The 10,578-nt window shown below is 36.6% G+C and overlaps 1 protein-coding gene across 2 annotated transcripts in view; it reads right to left on the reverse strand.

Annotated features, from left to right (window-relative positions):
• Positions 1-1,443: 1,443 nt before the first annotated feature.
• The window catches only part of SLC30A9 (solute carrier family 30 member 9), a 78,731-nt gene continuing 69,596 nt past the window's right edge, over positions 1,444-10,578 (reverse strand). For both annotated transcript variants that reach the window (XM_081813037.1, XM_081813038.1), the window contains exon 18: positions 1,444-2,915. In XM_081813037.1, coding sequence (XP_081669163.1) covers positions 2,871-2,915 — 45 coding nt within the window. In that variant the 3' untranslated portion in view covers positions 1,444-2,870. The remainder of the gene's footprint in view (positions 2,916-10,578) is intronic.

The raw sequence follows: 10,578 nt of genomic DNA on the forward strand, positions 1-10,578 counted from the left end.
TTTAGACGGTATAATTTTAGCAAAAAGCATTTTTCAAATTATGGGATAATTAAGGTAACACTAAAATCACATACCCAAAATTCAAGTCTTACACCATTTTGTTATTCTGAGTTATTTGGTGTGTGGGTAGGAGGATGTATGCAAAGATTAACTTTGTTTTTGAAAATTCTCCAGTATAATCCTATCTCAGTTTCTTCAGTACATGTTCAGGAATCTCCCTCTTTGGAATTGGATATTTTTGGCCACCAAGACAGTCCACTTAAAAATAGGTCTCCATCCCTCATCCTCCCTAGTGCCATAGTCTAATTAATAATGTGCCACCTTCCACAGTTTGGGGCCTACTACTTACAGCTGATGGGAGATCCATTCCCAGCCAGGGCTGAAAACAAGCATATTCACCTTTGAGTTCCTGAGGTCAGCTTAGTACAAGTAGGAGTCATGGGCCCTTGACTGCCCTTCTCACTGTCCCACCTTACTTTTGCAATTATTCTATCACAGAAGCTATTTCCCCTGAAAATATAAGATTTATATGCTTACATGTTCAAATGCTATGCATCATCAGATCAAGACTTAAAAGTTAGAAGCATTAATTTGGAAAAACACAAAAACAAGAAACCTGAACTAGATATTCTCTCATTTTTTAAAAAAAGAGGCCCAAATTCTCTGGTTTTAGAATTTAAATTGGACTCTAGTTTAAAAGGAGAAAACAAACAGAGCAGTGATAGCATACATTTCCTGATTCCACAGAAATACTCAAATTCTTAGATAGTGCCGTACGTCTTTATGTCAAATTTTGTTGAACTTTACAACATCAGTGCAGAACAGAAATGGAAAGACAGAAACATAAGCCTTCTATTATTATTTAATAGGCATGACCTCAATCAAAATCAGATTAGAAAACTCAAAGAAATATCAGGAATTGGTTTCTTTTAGGGAATTCTTAAAAAATCTACCATTTAGAATAACTTGTGCACACCAACTCTGACATTTTTTTCTAAATGAGTTAATTACTCTCGTGTAGCTATGTGAAATTTTTCAGAGTAATTTTACTGGGAGGAAACTGGATATAATTTGGTAACTTCCCATTTGGCAGTGACACTAACTAACAAATGGCAAGTGGGAATGGGAAGGAAGATGACATTAGAAGTATAGAGTGAAGTATAATGAGTCAAAAAGTTAAAAAAAAAAAAAGAGGGGTAAAGAATTTGAACCATAAGAAGAGGATCAAATTGTGTGTGTATGCCTGTATATATATATATATATATATATATATATATATATATACACACACACATAACAATTTTGTATCTTCAAAAAATAAAACTGGAATGTTATTTCACTTAAAATGTACAACATGCAAAATGCTCTGTAATGGTAAAAAAAAATGTACACCGATATAAATTTTCATAATTTTCCAATAAATGACATTTCTGGATCAAAAAATTACCATTACAAACCCTTTAATCAAATGTTTATTTTTTGTTTCCAGCATTACAATTTGCTGTGATTCATAAACTTGAACCTAAGTAAGTTTTTAGACACTGACCTCATATAAATTAGTTAGGTCCTTAGGTCAAACACTCACTTATCAAGCAAAGAAATCACCCAGCCACCGCTCTTGCCTGGACAATGCTCACTGCTGCCTGGACAATGCTCACTGCTACCTGAACAATTTAAAGTGCATATGAGTTGTTTTGATGAATGGAGACACAGCTGTAGTTTTGCACTAAATTTTCTATTACTGAATTGTATGTTTTTTCACCCAGATACCTTATGATCATTAGAGAAAACTATTTACTTACATAATGTTTTAGCCATATACTATGTTAAATGTCCATTTATAACTGCAAGAAACTCACATTACAGACACACTATTGACTATGATATTATACAAAATCGGGGCCACAAGTTTCCGCATAAGAAGAGATTTACTTCTCTGTCTCTTAAAGCAAGAAATACCCCACAGTTCAGATTTACATGAGTAGTGCCTTTTTAAATAAATTAAAAATGCTGTCCAGTCTGTAAAATTATAAATATTTCTACTCATTTTACAGAATGTTAAAATGCTTATAAATGCATTACCTCCTAGTAAATACACATTATGGCACCGAAGCCAGTTAAAAAACAAAAACAAAAAAAACAGCCATCTAACTGGCCTATGGAAACATCTAGGGTTATTTTGTATCTCCTACACTGGAAAAATTAAACTAAATAAAGAAAAAAGGTTAAGGAGAGATAAAAATTTTACAAAATGGCAACTACTATAACCTAAAAGAGTGGACTGACATGTCTTCCTTCAATTCAGTAACCAAGCCATTTCTGGAATGAACATTTACGGATAACTAGGTTAGGAGAGTGTTCCTCTTAGTGCTCAGGGCAGGATTATGTAGAAATAATTTCCACATTCTATAAGAAAAAAAACAGAGTGACTGTTTAAAAACCAAGATTTAGCCAGAATGTTCAAGATTGGCAGGTTTTGATGGAGTGAAATCTTCAGTGGTCACAAAATTAAAAACCATAATCCTATGGATGCTGCTTATTTTTACCAATGTGAAGGAAGGAAACATGATTGCGAGGTACAATACACCCTGACAGGGTAAAATGAAAAATTATGAACAATTTAAATAACTAAAATGTTCCCTACTGAAACATAAAAACATGATTTCCAAATTGATTCAACTTGCAATGTCTCTTAGAAGTATGAAGTAGTATTAGTTCTGTAGACTGCTGAATTGCCCTTCACATTAAATATTTCCTCCATCTTAAAAAAAAAAACAGCTTCTGAATGGCATGGACTCCTTTGGTGTGGGAGAGCAGGCTCGCCGAACTTGAGTCCAAGGCTCCCTCCAAGGTGATTCATTCCATCAAATCTATAGTATCTCCAAATCTACATGTCGAACTTCAGGATTTCGTTTCTGAAACGAAAAATCACCACCACATTATTCATAGCAAAACAGAATTCTGTTTCCTTTTATTCCTTTAGATCACTAAAGCCACTAAAACATATGGTCAAATGATTTCATGGTGGCATATTAGCAAGATAAAAATCAATAGAGGAATATTATACACTATAAACAATACGGTAAGTAGCCCTAACCTCCCTGAGTTTGTTCATATGTTCATTAATACAGTAATGTACTAAGAATCTCATATGGGGGCACCTGGGTGGCTCAGTCGTTAAGCGTCTGCCTTCGGCTCAGGTCATGATCCCAGGGTTCTGGGATCGAGCCTCACATCGGGCTCCCTGCTTGGTGGGAGGCCTGCTTCTCCCTCTCCCACTTCCCCTGCTTGTGTTCCTGCTCTCCCTATCTCTCTCTCTGTCAAAGAAATAAATAAAAAATCTTAAAAAAAAGAATCTCATATGTGCCAAACATTGCAAAGCTTTGGAAATACACTAATTTGTGGTAAAAAGAAAATCACTGGAAGACAATAATAATCAGAAGAAATGAACTGATATTCACTTATTTTATATATGTTAGCAACAACCCATACAGTTTTGGGCCAGGCACTGTGCTAGAAAGTAGAGTTATGATTATTAAATAAGATAGTTCCTGACCTTGAGGGACTCAGTTTAGCCAGGCAGCCAAGTATATCAATAACCATCTATGAGTTAGCGCATTAGAGCTAATAATAACAATTACTATTTAGGAGCAGTTACTCTTGTGTCAAGTACTGTGCTAAGTAAGGGGCTTTACATGCATGTATGTTTTAAAATCCTCTAATAACTCAATCATTTCCATTTTACATATGGGAAAACTGAAGTCTGAAGAAATTAACTACCCTGCCCAAAGTTACATAGCTAGAAGGGATGAAGCCAGGATTGATTCCAGACCCCAAGCTCCTAACCATTACAATGTCCTATAATGCTAACTCTAGGAACAAAAATGTCAGATCTATTACTTTAACTCATGAGACCAGCAAGACTTCACCAAGGATCTAGTATCTAAACAAGGCTTGAAAGTAGTGAGTCTTCCAGAGAGATGATGCAGAGGACCTAGACAGAGAGCCTGAATAAAGTTAGGGCGCCCAAGAAGTATGCACTGGCAGCATGGAACAGTTAGGCACAGAAGCTGCAAAAAGGGCAGGATTAGGAAGGAGGCTGGAAGGGCAGGCAGAAACCAAGTTGTGAAAAACTATAAATGCTAGCTTAAGGAACTGCAATTCAGTCACAACAGAAAATATCTTTATTACATGCCCACTCTGCGCCAGGCACTGAAGTATACAACAACGAACAGGAAACAGTACTTTGTCTTCAATGAACTCTTATCTAGGGAGGAAATGCAGGTAGGTAAGCAGGCAATTGTAACAGTCTGCTACTTAAAGAGCAAGGTAAAAAAAATAAAGAGCAAGATAAAGGTCTTGGGATTTTATGAGTACAAAAAGGAAGGACACCTAATTCAATCTGTGGAGTAATTAAAAATGTAGTAAGATGTAACATAATGACACTGTGAAAATGGAGGGCAGAGAGAACATATAAAACTATGTAACTAATCTCCATCTATCAAAGAGGACATTTTTTTTTAAAAGATTTTATTTATTTATTTGACAGAGAGAGACACAGTGAGAGAGGGAACACAAGCAGGGGGAGTGGGAGAGGGAGAAGCAGGCTTCCCGTCGAGCAGGGAGCCTGATGCGGGGCTCGATCCCAGGACCCTGGGATCATGACCTCAGCCGAAGGCAGACGCTTAACGACTGAGCCACCCAGGCGCCCCAGGAAATAATGTTTAAATTAGGAGAAGGAGTTTAAGACTTTCATATAGGAATATGGTAGTAAATATAGGAGAAATATAGAAGAAATACTAAAAATGGTTATCTCTGAGCAGAAGGATTGAGGATGGTGAGGGAGGTGATACTTACTTCTGTTTATAAGCTTTTCAGTTGTTTGACTTTATAAACTTTGTGTGTTATTTGATAAAAAATTATAAAAATAGGGGTGCCTGACTGGCTCAGTCGGAAGAGCATGTGACTCTTGATCTCGGGGTCATGAGTTTGAGCCCCACTTTGGATGGAGAGATTACTTAAATAAATAAATACTAAATAAATGGACAGATAAACAAATCAACATGGGAGAAAAAAACTCTTCTAAAGGATTCTGATAATCAGTCAGGATTAATAATTCCTAACTTAAAAAATAACATCCTAGGAACATTTGCATATTCCTCATATTAAAGGAATTCAATTATAAAGACAAAGATCTGATGTAATTCTGGAGTTTAGCTCCAGCTGGAGCATTCTAGTGAGTGTGCACTGAGATTTTTCTTATAACTAGTTTTGTTCAAGTATACCTGGGGGTTCTTTCCTCTTGGATCCTAATGCAAGAATGGCCAGGGGACCCCCAAACATGGGGGTACACTTTTGTTCTCAATGTTCTCTTTACCTTAAACTATTTGCTCTATCTAGAATTCCTTAAATTCAATACAGAATAAAAGATTTCCTCAAACAGAAATGAAACTGAATTTTATTTTCCCTTTCCAATCCTCCCTAACCCATCCTAATATGACTTTAAAAAGTTCAGCTATTAATGGAAAATTTGAAATTATTCTAAAAAAACACTATATAACAAATGTGTACCAATTAAAAATTTAATCTCAAGAAAAAGAAAGTAAAAAGTTGATGTACTCGGTTTTAAAATCAAGTTTTTAGAGAAAACTATCAGATTCCTAAAATGTAATGTGCCAAATACAAAGAAACACACACTGTATTAGCTGAATGAATAAAAAAACAGGATTAATATCCTTAAATTTTAATGTTTAGTGCCTAACAAGAGATCACATGCATAGCAGAAACTGAATAAATAGTTAAACAGAAATGAAAATCAGTAGGTGGTATTCAACTTAAAATTTTCATTCGTTTGCTCAATACCTATTTTTTTAAAAAAGATTTATTTATTTGAGAGAGAGAGAGAAAGAGCACTAGCAGGAGGGGCACAGTGAGAAGGAAGAGAATCTCAAGCAGATTCCATGCCAAGCGCAAAGCTTGATGTGGGGCTCGATCCCATGACCCCGATATCATGACCTGAGCCACCAAGAGTCGGATGCCCAACTGACTGTGCCACCAGGCGCTCCTCAACAAATACTTACTGATTTATTCTGTCCTAGGCACTACCCAACTCAAATATTTTATATACCACAGACAAATTTATTCCAAAACTCACTATGGAGAAAGAAAAACCACATTGTGTAATTTATTTTGCAATGCTGCAGACTCAAGAAAATCCTACAGGAGCATGCAATTCGAGAAGCACAAGACGGACTGAAGAGCAGAACATTTAAATGGAATACTACTTATTAGGAATTTGCAAATACTATGGCATCTTCCCACTGAATTAATTCCCAATAGAATTATTGCCTCCCAAACACAAAAAAAACTTCATGGAGGGATAGGAGAAGGGTCTATCCACAGATTGAAATATAGAGGTAGAACAAAAAAAATTTTTAATTAGCAGTTCAAAGAATTTCAAAATAAGAACAAAATATATTTCACATTTATAATATGGGACTTTATAAATTAGCTTCTATTATTTTTCATGCTTTTACAAAGAACTATCCAAGCTATAGATTTTATGCCAAAAATACCCTCTATTCTAATAATTAGATCAATGGCATTACTCAACAGAGATAGCTATACTGCTAAATTTTATCACTGAGTGTGATCTTCCAAAATAAGTCAATAATTATTAAATTTAAACTTAGAAGGCAACATGCTTAGATACTAAAAAGAAGGGAATATGCCAAAATTTTAGTTTTCAAAAGAAAATCAGCTGATTTTCATAACAAGAAACAAGAATTACCTTCATGCACTCTCTTGGTTTGGTGCCTCAACTATGAAGAACTTTAAGATAAATTAAACCTTAGCACCTTAGAGAGGTTTTTAACATGAAAGTATGGGTTAAACTTTGTTTCCTGGTTTGAAAGACTTATAATTCAAAATCACGTATGAATTAGTTCAGTCTATTAAAGATTTAATAGCTTGTAATTAAAGCACAAAGTTAGCTAAACAAAAACAATAAATTTATCTGATTGTGGTAAGAGTAAATATAAGTTAAGAATGACCAATTTGTTAACTTAAATCTGGCTTCTGACTTATTGTTTCTATTAAAGAGTAAAGCTAAAATAAAGATTTAGTCTGAAAGTCCATTATTTGGAGGTGCCTGGGTGGCTCAGTCGTTAAGCGTCTGCCTTCGGCTCTGGTCATGATCCCAGGGTCCTGGGATCAAGCCCCGCATCAGGCTCCCTGCTCAGCGGGAAGCCTGCTTCTCCCTCTCCCACTCCCCCTGCTTGTGTTCCTTCTCTCACTGTGTCTCTCTCTATCAAATAAATAAATAAAATCTTAAAAATAAATAAGTAAAAATAAAAGTCCATTATTTTATCCATGTCAGGGAAATAAAAACAAACAGAATAGAAAAGCAAAGTTTATTTATTCTCATGTCACCCTGCACAAAAATAATCATTTTGCATTATATTTAGAACAGTGATTTTTCAAAGTGTAGTCCAAAGATCCTGAAACCTTTTCTTTCTTTTCTTTTTTTAAAAGATTTTATTTATTTATTTATTTTAGAGAGGTCTTTCGCACATGTGTGTTAGAGTGTGTGTGAGAACGTGCATGAGCAGGGGGAGGGGCAGAGGGAGAGGGAGAGGGAGAAAGACTCTCAGGCTGATTCCATGCAGAGTGCAGAGCCTGGATGCTGATGCGGATGCCAGGCTCAATCTCACCACCCTGAGCAGAAATCAAGAGTTGGTCACTTAACCAACTGAGCCACCCAGGCACCCCCTGAAACCTTTTCAAGGGGTATTCCAAGGTCAAAACAATTTTCATAACAACACTGATGTTATTTGCCTTCACACTAGGCTCGTATTTCCTCTGATGATATATAAAAAGCAATGGTAGATCAAACTGATGGCATCTTTGCACAATTCAAGGCAACTGGCACCGAACTATACTGATAGTCACTGTGTTCCTTTATTGTCAGACACATAATTTTTTTTAAAAAAGCCAGTTTCACTTTAAAATGTCCTTCATGATCAGGGCACCTGGGTGGCTCAGTCGGTTAAGTATCTGACTCTTGATCTGGGCTCAGGTCATGATATCAGGGTCCTGGGATTGAGCCCCCAGTCGGGCTTCACACTCAGTGCAGAGTCTGCTTGGGATTCTCTCTCCCTGTCTCCGTTTAACCCCTCCCCCCACTCATGTTCTCTTTCTCTCTAAAATAAATAAAATCTAAAAAACAAAATGTCCTTAATGAAAAAATAAATAAAAGCAAATAAAATGTCCTTCATGAAGTAGAAAAAACATTGGTTTATTAAACCTCAACCCTTGAGTACACTTTTTAAAATATTCTGTGAAGGGGCGCCTGGGTGGCTCAGTCGGTTGAGCCACCAACTTGGTTGCAGCTTGGGTGGTGAGGCTCAGGTGGTGAGTTTGGGGTTGAGGGATCCGCCTTCAGCAGGCTCTGCACTCAGCAGAGTCTGCTTGAGATTCTTTCCCTCTCCCTCCCCTTCTGCTCCTCCCCCCACTTGCACTCACTCATGTGCTCTCTCGCTCTCAAATAAATAAATAAATACAATCTTTAAAAAATAAAATATTCTGTGACAAAATGGGAAGTACTTCCAAAGCCCTTCTGCTTCTGAGGTCTGATGTCACAAGGAAAAGCACCTGTGTGATTGCTTGAATTATGGGTTGACTCAGATGATTTTTTATCTAAACACCATTTAGGGGCTCCTGGCTGGTTCAGATGGTAGAGCCTTGGTGCTACCAAAAAAAGTGAGCTTATCTAAACCCCAGCTTTACCTGAAAGAAAAACTAACAAACTATGGTTATTTAAATATGGTATTTGGCAGGGATCTTCTTAAAAAATGAACAAAATAAATCTGTTACTTCAAGTAAAACAGTAATATTTGTTGCTAATGGTAAAATGCAAGGTTTCAAATGAAAATCAGAATGCTGAAAAATTTTTATCTACCACCATGACCTTGATAGCTTCCTAATACTTAGAAATGTATCACCATTTGAAAGATATGCATAAATCCAGTGAATTAGTATTTTCCAAATGGCCAATTCATAACATTCCAGAATCATGCATGGGTTAAAAGATCCATTCAAAGTACAAAGATAGACACATGGATTTTAAAGTAATAATGTATAGCAGATAATTAATCATACCTAGAGAGAGGTCTGGCCTTGACCCTTGGCTATGGGAGGTGATCTCTAGGCCCTTGCAATGTCCTGATTGATAATTTTGCCTTTATCTTTGGCCATACAGTATATGCTATATATCCACAAGGGACTGGAGACTAAGAGTGTGGGCTTTTCCCTGGAGTGGACAGAGATGAAAGGCTGACCACTCATGCAGTCAACTATGGAGTCCCAATAAAATCTCTGGACACCAAGGCTCAGTTAAGCTTCCCGAGTTGACAATACTCTGTGCAAACTGTCACATCATTGCCAGAAAATAACACTGTCCATGACTCCATGGGGAGAGGACAACTGGAATTCTGTCCTATGCATCTCTTCCCTTGGCTAGTTTTAATCTGTATCCTTTCATTGTAATAAATCATAACCATGAGTATAAAAGCATTCAGTGGGGGCGCCTGGGTGGTGCAGTCAGTTAAGCACCAACTCTTGGTTTCAGCTCAGGTCATGACCTGAGGCTCTTGAGACCAAGCCTCGAATTGGGCTCCACACTCAGTGTAGAGTCTGCTTGGGATTCTCTCTCCCTCTCCTGCTCATGCTCTCTCTCTCAAATAATCTTTAAATAAATCAATAAATAAAAGCATTCAGTGAGTTTTGTGAGTCCTTTCTGTGAATTATCAAACCTGAGGGTGATATGAAGAACCCCTTGAAATTTGCAACTGGTGTCAGAAATGAGGGTGATCTTGTGGACTATGCCCCCTAACTTCACAAACAGTATGTGAAAAGTTCTCTGATACAGTTTCAGGTTCCACACTGCAACTAAGCTTTAAGAGGCTGCCAGTTGTCAGGTATTGGTGTAACATCCAAAAAGAATATCACAATTATCTGAAAATGCTGTAAGAATACTCTTAAAGATTCCTCCCTTTTCCCTTTTCTTCATATTCTTCAACCAAAACAATATATGTCAACAGAATGAATGCAGAAACAGATATGGGAATCTAGCTTAGATTTTTTCAAAAATGTGAAACAATACCATTCTTTTCACTATTTTTTTCATTTTGGAAAATGTAGTTACTTTTCATTAAAATGTTTATATTAACATGTATATTATAGTTTTTAAATGAATATTTTTAGAACTCTTCTTAAATTTATGATTCAGTAAGTATCAATATTAATTCAAATAAATAAAAGCTCTTTGGGTCCTGAATAATTTTTAAGAATATAAAGAATCTTAAGACAAAAATATTTGAGGGCGCCTGGGTGGCTCAGTTGGTTAAGCGACTGCCTTCGGCTCAGGTCATGATCCTGGAATCCCTGGATCGAGTCCCGCATCGGGCTCCCTGCTCGGCAGGGAGCCTGCTTCTGCCTCTGACCCTCCCCCCTCTCATGTGCTCTCTCTCTCTCATTCTCTCTGTCTCAAATAAATAAATAAAATCTTTAAAAAAAAAA

This window comes from Leptonychotes weddellii, chromosome 2 (assembly GCF_054177405.1).
Source record: "Leptonychotes weddellii isolate Sample4059 chromosome 2, ASM5417740v2, whole genome shotgun sequence".
Taxonomy (NCBI): Eukaryota; Metazoa; Chordata; class Mammalia; order Carnivora; family Phocidae; genus Leptonychotes; species Leptonychotes weddellii.